At 41.8% G+C, this 17,998-nt stretch overlaps 2 protein-coding genes across 38 annotated transcripts in view; both read right to left on the bottom strand.

Moving 5' to 3' along the window:
* Positions 1 to 3,331, bottom strand: part of LOC136447335 (leucine-rich repeat flightless-interacting protein 2-like) — a 44,677-nt gene extending 41,346 nt beyond the window's left edge. For 10 of the 28 annotated variants that reach the window (XM_066446126.1, XM_066446127.1, XM_066446116.1 and 7 more), the window contains exon 1: positions 2,927 to 3,330. In XM_066446126.1, coding sequence (XP_066302223.1) covers positions 2,927 to 3,007 — 81 coding nt within the window. In that variant the 5' untranslated portion in view covers positions 3,008 to 3,330. Of the gene's footprint in view, positions 1 to 2,926 lie in introns of all 28 variants that reach the window. The other 18 variants (XM_066446114.1, XM_066446121.1, XM_066446117.1 and 15 more) reach the window with 4 other exon arrangements.
* A 1,369-nt stretch (positions 3,332 to 4,700) lies between these two features.
* Positions 4,701 to 17,998, bottom strand: part of LOC136447334 (disintegrin and metalloproteinase domain-containing protein 11-like) — a 47,661-nt gene continuing 34,363 nt past the window's right edge. For 4 of the 10 annotated variants that reach the window (XM_066446109.1, XM_066446111.1, XM_066446112.1 and 1 more), the window contains one exon: positions 14,207 to 15,707. In XM_066446109.1, coding sequence (XP_066302206.1) covers positions 15,680 to 15,707 — 28 coding nt within the window. In that variant the 3' untranslated portion in view covers positions 14,207 to 15,679. Of the gene's footprint in view, positions 9,234 to 11,784; positions 12,666 to 13,351; positions 13,547 to 14,206; positions 15,708 to 17,184; positions 17,710 to 17,998 lie in introns of those variants that run through there. The other 6 variants (XM_066446101.1, XM_066446099.1, XM_066446100.1 and 3 more) reach the window with 4 other exon arrangements.

The raw sequence follows: 17,998 nt of genomic DNA, 5'->3' as shown, positions 1-17,998 counted from the left end.
GACTGGTAATAGAATTCAGCCATGAAGGTTAAGTTTTACCAGGGCTTGTTGGTTGACTCAGAAGTGGGTAACTGAAAAGATTTTAAACATTCTAAGGTTTTCGTAGTAAGGCCTACGAGTACGTGTAACAAACAAATGCAGAATTTGTAAGGATTTGAATACATTTTTTCTCCAATTTTTCTTTACCAAAGCAAGCCAGGGCCGAATTTTGGGTTGAGGATAGCTTCATTTTCCCTTCATGCTGTTTGCTATGTATTAAGATTGGTTCCAATTATTACTAGTGCACAAGGGCTTGTTGATAAGCATGCTGACTTGTCTGTACTATGTATAATGTATCTTTGCACATTTTTCCTCTTCCCCAAATACTACAAAGAGTCGCCATTCTTTTCAAAGGAAGACAAAAATTCTATTTCTTAACTTTTAAGTTGTACGAAAGACCAACCATCTTTTCTAAATAACTTTGATAACTTTGATAACTGTTAGCAGGTGCACAGGGTATTTTTGAGCCTCACAGCTGTTCACTGATTGGTCACCCCCACTAAAAGGGGAGGGACACACTTCACACCACATAGTGATTAAAGTATAATTGATAATACAGTGGGTGTAAAATTGTGTATCAGTCACAGTTAACACCTTCTGACAGTAATAGACTGGCCCACCACTTGGCCAGAACAACTGGAGTTCACATTTCTAGACTGTTCCTGGGGGAGGAAATCACTACCTTATGCAGCATGTTACTATTGTTAGTGTGTATACACTGCAACTGCAGGGGGGTACTTTACGAATCATATCATCAGAACACACTGGACGATCCAATGGTGTTCCTCATAATGTAATGTGTTTACCATGTATTTCACAGCAGTATAATTTACAACCCTTACAGGAAATGAGAGTGATCTGGCTCTGATTACTATACCTGTTGTGTTGCTATTCCACACAGGAAATATAGGTCAATTCTGATTAACACATCTGTTTATTCAACCCTCAACACCAGTAAAATTGCATCCTGGCGTTTACAACTACAGAAGTGTGTATATAGAGCTAGTAATTCAAAGTATGTTTGCCTCAATACGAGTCGTAAGTCCCTACTTTGCAGTGTGAATAAAGGTTGTAATTTTGTCACAAATTAGAGAGATAGCCACTTGACATGTCGGCGGACCCTCTGGTGGTGTAGCTGGTTTTAGTTTGGCAGTCTCTATTGGCTACAGTCCCTTTAAGCAATCACAGAAACAATTCATCATGCTCAGCTAACTTTAAACCTTACTGGGAAGATTGAAGATGTGCTCAGAATATAACATGAACATTTTAGGAGGAAGGACATTCAAAATCCATTTGATTGATTTTGTGTATAGAATATTGTACTAGAATATTGTACTGGCATCAATAATTTTAGATTGACCATATGTGCTACTGGTTTATTCAAACATACTATATATCATCAGTAGCAATGCAACAATCAATGGATGGGGTTAATTATTCATTACAGAAATATATTGAAATGGACCATCCCTATCATGGTAAATATTCCCTGAAACTATGCCAAATCTCATGTGCCCAATGGTGAATTCTCTGCAGGAAACCTAAGATTTATCAAGTAGACGATAGTCTATGTGTAAATGCTTACTAAAGGCCATCCCTTGGCAAACATTATGTATTTGTTCGGTCATGGTCAGGTGCATAGGCCATACTGGGATGCTCTTCAATGTGTCTACATGTACCTTCACCGTAAGTAAAAGTAATCTTGCAAATCCAACATGGAATTCCAATGTGGAGATTAAATCAAGCAGACATAAACTAAACAACAACACAGAACAGTAAATAAGCCACTGCAGAAAAGGGATGATTAACTGAAACATGAGAAATCTTTACAGTAACCTAGCAAGATTCTCAAGAATGTTTTTCTTCAGCGGATGTTGACAATAGTCATGGTTTAATAATCAACTCTTTGCGTTAAACTATGGGGGACCTCACTGTAATCTTCATTCCATCAATTAGAACATGTCAACAAGGACAGGTAGATTGTGCTATACTGGTGCTGCTTGTCAATAATGAATTATAGATTCCCTGGGTTATTTCTATGCTGTGTCTGCCTACTGTAAAAGTTCACAGTTGGTGGTGACGGTGAACTAAAATATCTCTTGTGCTCTCAGGCTGCGTCACTGGCCTGGATGCTAGAGCGAGAGGTATGTAACCAAATATGCAGATTGGCGCTGGCTATTCTTAGTAGGACAGTGGGAGGGGGGTAGAGGGAAAAAATCACGTACTCTTCCTTCCATGGCAAGAGATAGAGATCTTTTCGAGGCGATAATAATAGACCGGGGCGTGAGTTTCTTGGGACAAGGTTGTCATTTTGTTATCTTGAGTAGATTGGGGAGAAATTGCGGGTTAAGAACAGACATTACACGAGCCACTTCCGCGGGTTTGACTCATCCCGGGACACCGGCGGCCAGCCGTGATGACATATCAGCTGTGCCATAATTTCATCAAACGGAATTTGAATTCTTCGGCCTTTTGGGTTTGGATCTTTTAACCTTTGGAAACTACGTCTATCGACGACGGTTCTACAAAGTGCTGTAAAAATCGTGGCAAACGTTGAAAAGTAAACGGCGACAAACATGTATCAACACAAACGTCATTCGACTGGGCTGGTACTTGGGGAGGGGCAAACTGCCGGAAATATAATCAGATGTCGTCTGATGATCAGGACAGAGACTATCGGGCATGTGGGCATCAAAGGATGTCTTCTGATCGCCTGAGGGTCTGACTAGATGTCAAAGTAAATAGGACTACAAAGGCGATCGGGATAACTTGATACCAACCGACTTTTTTCCCGCAGGCCATTCAATTGCACAAACTTGGGACTCAGATTTCGAACATACCATGTTCGCAGCCAACACTATGTTACGTGATCTTCCTACTAACATACCTCTCGAGCGATGTTATTCAGAGCCTGGTCTTCAGCCGAGTACATCCTTGTCGTGCTCCTCTTCCTCCCCGGTGTAGCCATGATTGTTGTTCCCTCGGTGTTACAGCGTTGGAAAAGTCAGTCGCTCGATGCTTTACTCCTTCCAAAATTACTGTACGCTGCAGTGATCCTCACACGAAAATCAACAACTTTCTCGAACGTTCAGAACGACGCCTTCACAATTACTGTGCCTCTGACTTACACACGAGCTCCCTACGAGTATACTCTCGGCTCTCAGCTATTTATAACGGAGTTTGCCGTTCTTACAGCGCCGTACGGACGGAGGAACTACCGGCGGGAGGGATGTGTGAAGGTTTGTGGCAGCGCCGCCTCCATCTTGGGTGCAGGGCAAGTCGGGGACCCGGATGTTGGGGCACCGCGCGCACGGCATCACGGGAAGGAAAGTAAAAGGATCGTCTCAACCGACTTGAGTCATAATGTAAAGACTTGGCACTTGTGACGTAATAAAGTCACCAGGGGTTTGTGTTGTGGTTTCGTTATATTTCTGTGGTAGAAAAACGAATGTGCCCGTTGTGTTTGTCTTTTTGTCAATCTCGTTGCTTCCTTTTACTTTTTTAGCGCTATGCCTTTGGAAAATCAACTGCAGTAAGAAAGTGGACCAAGTCATCGACACTTTCTAAGATATCAGGATTGGGTAAGTAACTTAGAGCTAATTTGTGTTCAGATTTTTGGGGTAAATTCTTGTTTCATACTTGGAAGGTTACTTGAAAATTACATAAATTGTACATTCAATACCCGACATTCACATTATTGACGACATTAGAACGAGAAAGAAAACTGGCTGTTCAAAATAATGCCGCAAAGCCGTTGCTATGGGCAATAAGGGATTTCAAGTTAACGATATTAGGTCGTGAGTACGTTTACCTGGCAGATCATTGCCACCCATATTGTATGATATTACCAGTAATTTGGGGATTATTTGTTTTCACGGTCGACGGGTCTTGGATCCCTGAAACTGTAGGACTCGAAGGAGTCGCTAGATGCTGCTTCTGTCAAAGGGCCGCATTTCTGGGTTTGCTGAGTTGGCAGGGTCACTTGTGACGCTGAACAAGAGTACCTTTGATGTGAATGTGGGCTCACGACAGGCACACCATCTAGCCTAAACCTTTATAGATAGGCTTGTGATAGATAGATAGATCGATAGACTACGATCTACAGCTAAATAAAGGCACCACGACAAGAAGGATTTGGAACATTTCGAGTATCACTTGTTTTTTCTTGTATTTAATGAACCATGCATTATTTCAATTTTTCGCCCCTCCCTCTATTCTATAAGCCGATGATGCAGCATTTTCTCCATCGTGATTCCTAGAATAGTCTTAGCAACACTTATACTTAAATCTACAATCAGATCTTCCGGTGGCAGAATTGTTATCATGGGCCAATGTTGACCGGTGGCCTAACACTGGACACTGCTGCTTTGTGTACTAGTCAAGTTATAACATTTCTGCCACCGGAATATCTGCTTGGAGATTATTATACTTTAATACCCCACTTCACTGTATTCACACTCAATGTCCCTCCTCCTTTCGGCAGAGTGTACGTATATGCCGGTCGTCATTCAAATTATAGAAACAACGTCCCTTATCATGAAAAGCCCCTGTTGTGTAGCATTTATGCAGGATCGTAGCCCATGTTGTATATGTTAGATAAGATGTCCTATATTCTTCATGTAACATGCGAAGTCATAGACACATCGACACCAGACAAGAAGCAGCATTTCCATTTTTTATTCATTCCATGTCTTGATTTTACGCATTTTATCTAAAAGTACATACATACATGTAATGTACGCTAAGCATTCGATGCTATCTTTGGTGATCCCACATACAGATGTCTCTAGCTTACTGCAATCTGTACTGATCGGACTATTTATAATCCTTAACTATTTCTGCCTACGGGCAATTTCATCTTATCGAGAAAGACATAGAGCAGAAATATTTTGTTGCGGACTTCTGTGCAAGAGCCTTTTTAGCAAAATCTTTCCTAACTGTGATTTTTAATCTATCCAGAATATCCGCAGTGTCCAAGTAGAGCTGTTTTGACTCGTTCCTTTTATAAAATGTTGCGATTTGAGTGACATATTCAGTGTCTGTACATTTTGTCATTTCTATGATGGGGCAATGGAGAAAGATAGTGCAGGTGTTGGCAATGACGTATTAGAAATGGTATAAACTCTATTCAAATGGTGCATGCTGATTTGCTGCAGTAACAAGTGTGCGATTGGAAAAAAATTCATAGATGAATAAGAAATGATAAGGACCACTTTCAGTTTTTCTGTACGCAATGTTCCATTGTTTCAGAATGCAAGCGATGATTTGGAAAAAAAAACAGTAAGAATAGCATCAAAATGGTTCCTCGTATCGTTTTCATTCTGTTTGAATCAAACACGTATTAGTCATATTCTACAAAGATGATGAATTTGCCAATAAATCGGAAAGTCCTGCCAACCGCTAGGTTGGTCTCTAGCCGTGTATCTTTCCCACAATGCCCTATCTACTCGCTCTATTTTATCTGACATAGAAAACAATTATTCTGCCATTCATAGCCTTATCTTATACGCTTCAGCTCTTTCTAAGTTTGCTTTGTACAAATTCTTCTTTGCTGCCCAGGAAATGGTAAGCACTACAAGTCCTGGATAGTTAGTCACACCGCACGGTCACACTGAATACAACGGACAGCGGTCCGTACTGGCCTACATCATCACAGTCTGTGATATGTTGTGAACTTTCATCATTCATGAAGTCCAAGGCAATGGCTATTACATAATGAGGAACTTACGGCATCATTTACATGGTGTTTTCTGGCATTGAAAACAATCTGGAATTATGGTCTGTACCTTAAGGCAGTTTCTAAGTACTATAGACCCAACATTCTATAATCATAATGCCTTACGGGGGGGGGGGTAATTATTACAATATTCATTTTCTTTCTGTTTCAATGGGAGATCGAATAAAATCATTTCTAGCAATTTGTGATACATCTTGTAAACGTAGGGACTATACACAGGGGTCGGTTCCATCTCTATTGCACTTTTTATGTGGGAAACACAACTTGTTAGAGAGTTCATCGTGGATAGTGGACAAGTATTGCATTGGAATAGATTTGATGCAAAACATGTTACATCATAGATAGACTTGAAAGCAAAGACGGACAACTATCTCCTCAAAAATTGCGGAACGATACTTTCAAAACTTAGCAGAAGGTGAATCTCAATGGCAATCACACAAATTTCACATGTTTTAGTATTAGAAATATCTTTCCACCATAGTGCCTGTGTGGAAAGGAAAACTTGCAAAACTATCCTGAACGTTTATGATATGTTATTATTTCATATACAGATATGTTATTATTGCATAGTTATGTTTTATACAATGCTTTTGAATATAGAAAGTTGTACAAGAACCAAACAGGAAGGTTTACACGTGCATAAAAGATGCAGTACAAATTGAAAATTCTGCTGTCTTTTTCTAAATAAGGTAAATGGTAAACGTCATGCGTTCAGAACCACAATATCTTGAACCACAGTAGCTTTAAAGATGCAGAATGATAGATCATATATCGGTGATTACATTATGTGCCACCATGCACGACAGAAAAGTAGCATACAAGCTGAACACTTGGTAAGTTGTGTTGATCGTGGTGGGGTCATTACTATGACACAGGCCATGTTGATTTGATTATGTTGATGACATCCGCGTGCGCATCCATTTACGTCCGTTTCCAACCAACAAAAACAATCGGCTATACTGTAAATCGTACAAAGCAGCTGCAAAATGAGAAAATACATGCTGTTAATTACCAAAAATATTTCAGAAAACGGATGCCAATGTCGTAGAATGCCAAAATCAATTCCAATGTCAAAGAAGAAGTTTAGAGAGAACAACAAGAAGAATCTATATTTCGGTATACCATACTCTTTGTGTTTACTTTTGTTCATCCCTCCTGACCATGTAGATTTCATAATGAAGGCAGCTTTTTTCGACAGTTTTGTTTTTATTCTCACGCTTGCATCAGTTTTGGGGTCCTTAGAAGATGTCATCCATATAATCAAATCAACATGGCCTTATGTCGTCAAGAGGGAGACACTGCTGAGAATACAAAACAGAACTTACATCTACTACCATAATTCCACCAGGTTCATATTTCTGCTACCCTGACAAAATAGTCTCCATTGCAGACTCCCTCCGGCTGTTTTCTTTTTCAAGTTACCGTTTCTTATTACATCGTGTTTTTTTTTCTTATTGATCTCGGCCAGCTATAAGAACATGTAAAAAGAAAACGGTAACTCGAAAAAGAAAACAGCCTCCAACGTAGGCTACTGACAAGATACGTCCAAACAGATCTCCAACCCAACGTCCCCGAGTATAATGCACTCCTGTATATCTCAGTAATTATAAACAGTGCATACCTGGGGGATGCTGCACTAGAGATGTCTCAAACCCACTGTTTTTCAAACTTTGGGGACGGAGTTATGTAACCCGGTGGATTGATGTCTTAGATGTAACGTAAAAAGTGTAGAAGGACTTCCAACCTCAGCATCGTGCTCACAATTGCTAAGCTGGGCTTTCTGTGTAGGTCACGTCTTCCTCAGATACATATTTAAGATAAACAAAAACACAAATGTTCAATCCATCCACCTCCTTAATCATAAATTGGTAGTTACCTATCTTGTCTTTTAGACTCGGCGCACCATGGCCACTATATAGGTTGGTCTCATCTTACCATACACTAGTTGAAACCTTTTGTTAAAAGAATCAGTTTGATTTCGTGATCCACGTATCAAAGTCTGTGATCCACTTTTCCATCATCAGATGATCACTTGTACAAGCAGTGAGTCTTATAGGCTAATTAGATGAATAATGATAAGTTTATTTTTGACCTGTGGTCACGAGATCAAATGGCTGAAATACTGCATTTCTTGCCTCCTAAATCTGAGACCATAATAATTCTCGTTCCGTGGCAATGTACTGTGGTAGACTTCTGGTTGTCCTGGATGATACCGGGCCGGGTCCAGTTGCTGGTTGTCATGTCAGTCTAAAGAAACCACCTCTTGTAGTAGCCTGCCACTCATTGGATTACAATCAGTTATTCATGCTGAAATCCAATGGTAAGCTGTGAAGGAATGGTCCTGTCTTCCTCCTGTCCGGGTCACATATACTAGTAGTGATAAACTGTCCTCATCTGCAACTGCACTGTAATGCCACTGTTCTGATAGACCGAATCAAAGTATTGTGGGTCACCGGTTCTTGTAGAGCGATATGTCCTTTTTTTTTCCAGGTTGATCCCGGCGCCCGGTTAACTGCCATCGGCGTAGCAATAGTGTGGATGTCCTCTCTACATTGCCTTCTTCAAAGAGGTTTTGATGTGGAGACATTCAAACTGCCGTGGGTATCCATGTGAACTTGTTTCATGCACGTTTTCAGATTCATACTGTACACGTCCAGTCTTCAGAACCACACTGCACACTTCCAGTAAATATTAGGTGATGGTCTGAGATATACCCTTGCCACATACTATTTCTGGGGGCTGCGGTTGTTGACAGTGGGTAATGTGATCAATTTTGATTATGTGTCAGTCAATCAAGTTGTCGGTTAACCGGGAAAGGTCAGAGGCCATGGGTCAACGCCACGGCTACCAAAGTTCAACTAATCGATCAGTTCAAAGTTCAGGGCGCACTATGGTCTACGGACGTGTATGTTGTCCTGGTTCATATTGAAAATAAGTGACCTGGACAGTGATTTCACATACCATTATTGTGCTTGATATAACAAAGGTCACTTGAGTTCGATATAGATAACAGTGTATTTATGATTCATGCATAGAGATAAAAAGATGCTGCTACTCAGATTCCCACGCAGGTAACTCTGACTCGTAGAAGTTCACGTTTAGTCATCAGCAACCCAGGCAACGATATAAGGATCCGTTTTGAAATCACTTGTTTGAAATACGTTGTGCAATCACAGTATATGTGGAATGTTCACAATATCAAGTGGAGTAAAGACGCCTCATCTCCTGCCGCGCTCTCATTGGATGGAGATGATTACGTAAGCAGATATAAGCAGATATGATTGGTTGGCTACGTTCCTGAGCATGTCCCCTCGGCATAGGCAGCAGTTTGTCCTCTCTCGCGCAGTCAGCATGCCACGTGACCTCTGCGCGAGTTGACGCGATTTCCAAGAAAAAGAAGAGTCTATATTCACTGGGATCAGGTCTGTAGTAGCTATCATATTGACGTCTCCCATAGCTAGAAACGTACGAAGAAGAGAAAATGGAATTAAGTAATGTTGATGAGTTGACATCTGCAACGTAGTTTGATGAACAACCTTTTCCTTTGGGTGAGATTAATTTGGTGCACAAAACAGATTTTGCAGCCATGTCGATGACCTCTTGCCTCTGACCTCTACCAAGTTACATTGATTATCACGTAAAGATGCAACAAAACCGCAAATACTCAGGGCTAGGGGTGTGGCAGAAGGGCAGATGAACGGGTTTGGCTACTGATGGGGACACTTGATAGGGGTGTGTCCCGTTGTAATGGAACTAGTGTTGGAAGGAAAAGGCTTGATGATTGTAGTGGTAGGGTGGCGATTATATGGTAGACACAGGGGTTGGTTAGCATGTAGCAACGAAGGGATGGCATCGGCCATGCAGATGAGGATGCATCTACAGTCTCGCTTGGTGTTCGGGATGTACAGGGAACAAAGGCAAATGGGAGGACATGGGAAAGCGGGTCTATCGCAATATGCTCGGCAAGGTACACCATCTACATGGAAAACTTGAAACCAATATCGGAAACCTGAAACCAATATCAAAAAGATCTACGGAAGTATATGTGTATAATGCAATGTTGTAAACGGAAAGCATATGATAAAAGTGGTCGAGAATGGCCCGTATGAGGATCCTATCACAAGTTATGAAATCATTACACCAAAGGGGAAGAACATCACATGTAGTAAGTCGTTCAATTTTTTTTTCTTCTTGCACAAACGGACAGTAGAGTGAACATCATCGCTGAAACGGTAATCATACTTTAAGATGCGCTCAGAATTTCATTATCATCGTGGAACTATGTGGCGTCCATCAGGTTATCTTTCTTGTTCAAAGGTCGACGTTGATTCCAAGACGCTCGTCACTGCGACATAGTTCAACTTCCCTCCACTATGACTTACGTAAGGAAAGGAAAACAAGACACGAAAACGAGAATGTCATGAGCATGCACGCCAGAGGACAGGAGGTAGCCAACAGTGCTGCCGGGAATTTCATTAATTTTCTACAAGACAAGTTGACCCTCCTGGCCTGCTTGCTTTATTCATCCATATTTGACCTTCAACAGTCATATTTGACCTTCAATCGTATGAAAGCTGACCATATTCAATAGAAAAGTAAAGCTTTGTCAATCGATTTACAAATAAGGTAATAAAATTGCAAATATCATCTATGAATACTTGAGTTCTTGGAAACTTACAATTGTTCATTACATTTTGCTTGCGTATATAAATAGGGTAACTGAAGAAAGGGAATACTTACAACGATAACTGTGCGATCGTATAAGACGGCATATTCCTTAGGTTCACATCATAATTAGGTAATATCAATAGTTCACGTAGTATAAAAGCAATAATTGGTAGTATCTAACAATTTTACAATGTACATCGCAATAGATCGTTTGATATGTGTCGTAGGCCAACTCCTATGACGAGATCTCACAGCTTCAATGCCAATAACATGTAATTTTGTAGCTTCAGAAACTAGCTAGCGATATGTTCTTACTGATACATAGTTCCATACACTACAGTCTTTGATCTCTACATGCATCCCGGCCCTTTTACTGCTACATTCTTGAATGATATGCGTCTTTCTTAACACTACTCGCCAGCTACTTGTACTGTAGTCGTACAATATCATAGATACCGTGCTAATATCATACAGATTGTGTAAATTGCACTTGAATACGCAGGCAGTCTAGTGTATGAATGCCTTAGAAAGTACTGTGTACTCACCATGTCCACCGCATTGATATGAATATTGTTTCTTTTATGCATTCCTGGCGCAGTATATACAAGCCTGTTGTATATCCGTACCTTTCGCCTGGCCCCATCGCTATTGAAAATTGCTCCTTTTTCGGTTTGATATACTCTCTTTAAGGCTAATGACACTAGTATTAGGTAAAGTAGGCCAATACTAGCAATCTATGGATGGAACAGCCATCAGCCACAGTAAAAACGTATTAAAATGAAGGCAAGCAACTCAAAATGGCGGATACAGAATATACCATTGTTTACGAGACTACGATACGAAAGGTAGCATATTTATAAACGCATACTTGGAAAGCTAACCGTGAAAATGATTATCATTAGATTGACGTTACGCGACAAAACTGAGTAATCGTGAGCAATCAGAATTTCCAAGATGGCGGACAACCTACAGTACTACATCAATGCCATCACATGTTAATTATGTTCATTCTACAAAAATGATAAGTACTAAGTAGGGAGCACGTTTACAAAAACATTACGTTGCTATAATGTTTCATAACTCAGGGTGACCATGGGTATCTGACCCGGATTGAAACCATGGGAAGGGCACGGATACACAACGTACAGGCCAATGCACATTTCCACAGGCTCATCTGATGTGGAGTCTGTTACAGTATGAACAACCGTCACGTGTGTCGCACTATGCATGCCTAGCGGGTACACTAGTATTGAAGCTGTGCAGATATACAGAATTGAGCCTGTATTGTCGAGCTTAGACGATTTGCACCATGGCATCACGCCGGCCTACCCCGGAAGATACTTTCCGCTTGCTTTCCGTCCGTGTAGCAGACGTTACCAATTGTTAAGCATTGTCCATGGTTGTCGTGCTATTCGAGTCTTGCGTTCGCCACAAATCCCCGCAATTTCTCAGTATGTCCACGATATCTATGTGTTCAGCACTTACCGTAGCCATCTTGGGTATCAAAACTATGCTTATGCAATCTATTCTTATTCGTTCTCATATATCAATTGTTTTGTGCCAAAAGTACCAGTATAGCCGTGTTATACTGACGTACACAGATGATCACACACTACCGGGCTGCCGTGTGAGGCTTACTGTTCCACCACTGTTTACACACGGAAGCGAAAGACAGAGCAGTAGAACACGTCAGCGGTGACCAAAGACGTGCCACACTTCACAATGCCCTCCCCACAATAACCCTGACTGTTTCGGGCATGTTGTGCCATACACGGATTCCTCCTGAAATACCTTAACCATTCGTTCATAACTCATAATCATAGAAACCAGGCAATGAATTCAGATGTCATGTCCAGCGATCACCTTGCGAAAAAACGAGTCTGTTCAGGATTGACCGTGAGTTACCCTCCTTACCATTTTTCTCCATGTCCCTTGAGATGGCAGACACCTGTCATTCAGAAATTAAGCAAGGCGGGGCTTTGATCCACAGCCAGTCCCTGCTCCATGGGTCGCGCCCTCAGCTAGCTCCCTGTCCTTTTGTTTCACCAAGTTAAGCGTTTACCTTGTAAACGGGTTCGGTTTTTCTTTTGGCCTGATTTTGAGGCCACTTTGTCCACTAGAGGAAAGAGAGGAGTCGGATTTGCGCACCTTTAAGGTCTGAGGCCTACGTATTGGCTCCGGGCTGGCCGACATTTTCACCTTGTGCTTCGGGCTGTCCGACCTGTGGAAACACGTCCGTCAATCATTATCTGATTTGCATAATCTAATTTGCATAATCAATGAGGAAATCTATGTTTGCAGTGTTTTCCATTATAGAACTCAAATACATGTAACATATGTTTGTGGCAGGTGGAACATTAACAGTTACCAATTATGCAAATAAATTCCTAATTTGCATGATTGATGCAAAAGCGCCATAATTCATCTAAGTGGTAAATGATTAGGCTGTCAATATTGTGACTTGTATAAGTTAGTTAAAGGTGTACATGACCAAGTATAGATTATGCAAATGTCGAATTTGCATAATCACAATAGTTCATGGAGATATGAGGTCTCCGAACTCTTGTTGGGACATGATATCTGACATGACAAGTTTTATTGTATAAAGCAGACAGGTCTCATTATTTCGGAAATTAAGTGATATATTCAAACATACCAGAAAGTTGTTCTTAAACGGGAACGAGAGCAAAAGAAAGTACTGTGTGTCTGTTTAGATTAAATATGAACACTATGTTGAGGCATTGTAATTGAGGGAGATAATGAAGGAGATTTGAGATCATCTAGATTTATGATGTACTTTTTAGCAGCACAAAATATTTCCATCTTTCCCTTTCATATTTCATAGAGTCCAAATAGAAATCGAAATGGTGTAAGTTGCATATTGAATGCAAAGGTACGCATACTCACCTAACAAACCTAGGCGGAGGGGGGCCGTCGTGCTTGTTGTAGTTTACGTCCTCTATCCACTTCGCCACGAAGTTGCGCTTGTCCCCTTTCCTAGTCGAGTGTGGCGAGTGCCCCGTCGCATTGTGCTCTGCTGCATTGACATGCGTTTCGTGGGCCGGTGGTGGTGGGGGTCCCCGCCTAACTTTGTTTTCGTGCCTAGTCACGGTGTTAAAATTAACGTAAGAAATAACAATGGGCCAACATTATACGGGTAGGAGGGCCGGCAGGTAGTCGCTTACTCGCACGTGACTGCAGCGGATGAAACCCAACGAAACATCTGATTCCTTTGAACGTCATCGGAAGAGATTTCAGACAAAATAGTCAAACCAGTAGAAATGGCTTAACATAGTACATCATATAGATATGTTACACAGAAATTCTGTTATTGCTATTGTATACTCATTAACGTCGCAAATAATTTCTAACCTTTGTTTAGGTCGCAAAAATTAAGATCTCAATTGGTTTCTTCTTATTACAAACTTCAACGAACAACCACAATAATGAAATTAGTTTCTTGTATTGCATTATAATGGCAATTTGTCGAAATCAATTTTTCAAGATCATTTTGCTACACAGAGATACAAAACAGAGAATATCCAAGTTGCCATTGTGTAAGATTCTTTTTTTTTTAAGCAGGCATTTCTTTTGCCAACGTGGTGGTATTCACAAGGAATAACATTTTTCTCATTTCAGATATCCTTCTCTTGGTCTATAACTGAGATCTAGCATCATCTGGTTCTCTACGTTGATCGGCGACTCACGATAGCTGATTGTGTTACATCATAGTCTTATGAGCCTCAATTACGACAGTCATCGTTTTTCTGTACAAAAGCTCTCAAGTTTTATTCATATTCATGTCATTATCCTTAGGCGGTATTTAGTTTTGAAACTACTGCACTTAGATTCGTCATAGACAGAGCATTTATTTAGTTGTGAGCAAGATGATCTGGATTAAGTCATAGAAGGTACGATACAAGTTTTGTTGCCTAAAAGAGCAACAGGTAAATGTAACAAAAACATGTTTACGTGTCCTCCTTTTCCTGTTCTCTGCGTAACATGCATCGTGCAATAGACGGGAATAGGTGAGATACTTCTCGAAAGTTTCCGTTTTTCACCTGCGCAGAGTACGCTTGCTTTAGGAAGCGTCCTAGGAAGACAGACTTGTCCACTGAGCATGAAGCCTTTTACTGCTGCTCGAATTTGCTGTATTCGTCCATGTACAAGGCATTGAGAAAGATGATAAGATATGGCCGGCCAATGTCTTGGATAATGCCATCGTGCCATATATGTTTACATTCTTCTACTAACCGTTATCTATCATGCATGCATCGAAGCGTGCCATTCCCTTTGCTTTGCTAGAATGTTACTGTGGAGTGGACATGTTCTTGCGTAAAGATGTGAGTAAGGTCCTTTCGAAGTTCTATGGATGCATAGTGGATTTGACTGCACCAGCTTCTCGACTTCGCATTGTCCGTACAAAAGTGGCTGAAAAGAAGATCCCTGGTCTTGGTTATCGTTGCGATGTCAGGATTATACTTGGTACAACGCTTTTAGTATGGTTCCAATTTGCTAGTTAATGCTACATTTGTTCTGTCTCTTCTCGCTGTCTCGCAGTAGTTCTATCGTCTGACCAACAGTTTGTCTGCTCCTCTGGCTATACATGACGTGACAAGAGGCAGTCTTGGCTCTGACCTCTTCCACGGTACCACATAAGGATTTTGAACTTAGATAACGGTTACGCCCTTTGTACCTACTCTCGTTGAACTAGAAGCCACAGCAGGAGGTGAGGTCAGAGGTCAGGTTCGTTGTGTCCTGATTGGTCAATCTTGTTCCACCATATCGTTACCCAGATAGGTCCTCTAAAGGTCTCAAATGTCATAAAATTTCAACCCATTCATCTAGTTCGAGGACACAGTTCGGGTTGCGTTTTCTGACGTAGTATAAGGCAATGATGAGATCAATGAAGGCAAAAAGAAACGTCACATTTCACTTCTGGGAGCCCCTCTTAAATAAGCTTAGTTAAAACTTCCGCGTCAAGATTGACAGATTCCCTTGGAATCGACGACCAGTGAATCTCCGAGTCGTTGAGCGAAACTGGTCCCAGCAAATGGCCCAACGACGCCGAAGACATAGCTCCCATAAGTCGTATTCACACAGCCTCCGTTCGTTTCCGTGCTAGTCTTGAGAGGCAAGGTAGAAGGCAGGACACAAACCTTTCCGTCATTGTCTGATGCTCTCAAAACCTATTTGTTACCGGCATAATGTCAGCAGTACGGATTCCCTCTGCCATCATGACAGTCCCCCACCATCCTGTCCCCTATAGATAAACAGATTCACGGAGTATAACTGATGATGATGACAACAATGAAGTACAGCACAAATGGGCGACAATATTCCGTCATTATCCAGAACGCTATCAATCTTACAAGTCATCATGCATGCGGCATTGAATCTGACAAGAACGTTACAGAATGACGCAGCCGGTTAGCTGGCGTGTCTTCACATAGTAAGCTAGTGGACTAGTCTTTGTCGTAAACGGTCTGTTCTTTTTTCATGGGTGCAAGTCGGGGTATGTCATCGGAAGGACGCACTTTAGGGAGAGGAAGCAGGAAGCTCATAATCAAGTGACAGGTCCTACCTGGGAGTAGGGAGGGACCGAGGTGATGAGGAAGTGCAAAGACTTGAAAACTGTAGAGATCAGCAGGTAGGGTACAGCTAAACGAGGGAGGGCAGATGAGCACTGCTGACGGATGGAGGAGATTGGATGTATGAACGGGAGGTGTCCTGTTCTCACGTGACGACCTAACATTTTTTTTTTTCGTTCTCACGAGACTTCACGAGAACACACGAGAGCACACGTATCAACATAAAGGGAAAGACCCAAACCATAACGTAAAGCCCGATGAACACAAAAGAGGAAAGGACGAACGAAAAGGTATCAAAAGTTTCCCATGGTAAGTACTGGGAGGATAAAGCTCGTCGTTTACGTCAAAAACACGGGCGGCTCATGAGCGCAACGAGCGGTGTAAGTTATTTTTGATCGCGCTTTACTTCAGCTGAAGACCCCACCATCCTGCCTGAGCTTCGGGGCTGTTTCTACGAGAGAGGCACCTCGGACACTGCCGCATGTCTGCGTTTTGTTTTTTAGTAACCAATAGAATATTGTCTGGAGGCTGACAGCGATAGTCATATAGGCCAGGCACGCTTTAAACTCTTGGACCCATAATTGAAAGTTTGTACCAATAGTATCAGGAGACCTGGGTTTTATTGATCCTGTGTATATACCATACGGTACCGTGAAACGCCAATAGTAAATTATTGTTACGTTTGGAGTACTTTAAAAGTTGCATTTATGGTAATATTTTGTAGATTGGCTTTGTTTTTCAGATTTTTTTTATCATGATTGATTCCAAATAAAAGTTGTTTGTTTGAATTGTCGCTCAGACGTTTGCTGAAAAACACAAATAAACGTTTTCGTCAATCTTTTAAGCTTCATTGTTCTTTCTTTTGGGCTCAGAAACACTGTAGTTATGGTCGAAATTATTTGCGACGTCCTTCAGATTGAAGTACTTACGTTTTTAATCCCCATGAAATTGCAAGATGCATCGCGATGACCTTCTAGCAACTGGTAAACAGGTCTTTCATTTAAAAAAGATAAATATGGTGTACCGTGCGCAATTTTGACATACGTACGTCAGCTGCAGTGTAGTAATCTACTGGATATTGAGTCTAAGGTTATGGTTTAGCCGGCATGGTGCACAAGAGCTTGTTGATTGGCTGCTGCGATGACTTACTCATGGTCGTGATGTGGTCTTCTCTGACTGTGTTTGGTTTTATCCTGCTCGGTCGGGCCATCTGCATCTTTGTTTGTATGTTTCTTTCTGCCCGATCGCCTGCTTCGCTTGCTTTTGCTTGGCTGTGTATCAGAATTAGCGTCTCCCTCCAGAGGCAAGCCGTGCGCGTGCCCGTCCGCCTGTGCGTAGCCATTTCTCTGTGTGTGACCGTTGGCTTGCACGTGGGGAGCGTGTCCGTTCAAATACAGGATGGGGTTAATTTCGCCACTGGTGTGGTCGTCATCACTCGTGTGTATGACGCCGTTTGCTTGCGGCGTGGACTTTGCAGTTTCGTCACGTGGCATAGCAACTGTTACGGTCATGTGGCCCTCACTACCCACACAGACGTCCCCATCCGAGCACGGGGCCGGGCTATTCGGGGACGTGGTGTTGCCTCCTCCTTTCCCGTCCGCCGTCTTGCCGTCTCCCTGTGTGTCCTTCTCCTCAGTGGGGCTAGTCTTGGGCGTAGACTTACCACTCCTCTTTCTATATATGAAACAATATTAATTGAAAAAAAGCTGCTCAGGTCTACGTCCATTCGTGCTACTTTGTATACAGTCCAGCAACATGGAAATGTACTCCTCGCGTATTCATGACACCACGTTACACGACAACGAGCAAATCAACAATGACGTCACATCAAAGAACAATGATGTCAACATCCACGAGATCGCACGGGACAATGACTCATGGGATCGCACTCAGACTTGTCTCAGCATCGACAGGGGTTCCATTCCATGGAAGCATGTTCCAGAATATGTCAGACATGGAGCCA

Source organism: Branchiostoma lanceolatum, chromosome 13 (genome assembly GCF_035083965.1).
Source record: "Branchiostoma lanceolatum isolate klBraLanc5 chromosome 13, klBraLanc5.hap2, whole genome shotgun sequence".
Taxonomy (NCBI): Eukaryota; Metazoa; Chordata; class Leptocardii; order Amphioxiformes; family Branchiostomatidae; genus Branchiostoma; species Branchiostoma lanceolatum.
Note: the sequence above shows the minus strand (reverse complement) of the source record. Positions and strands in the feature narration are given on the sequence as shown.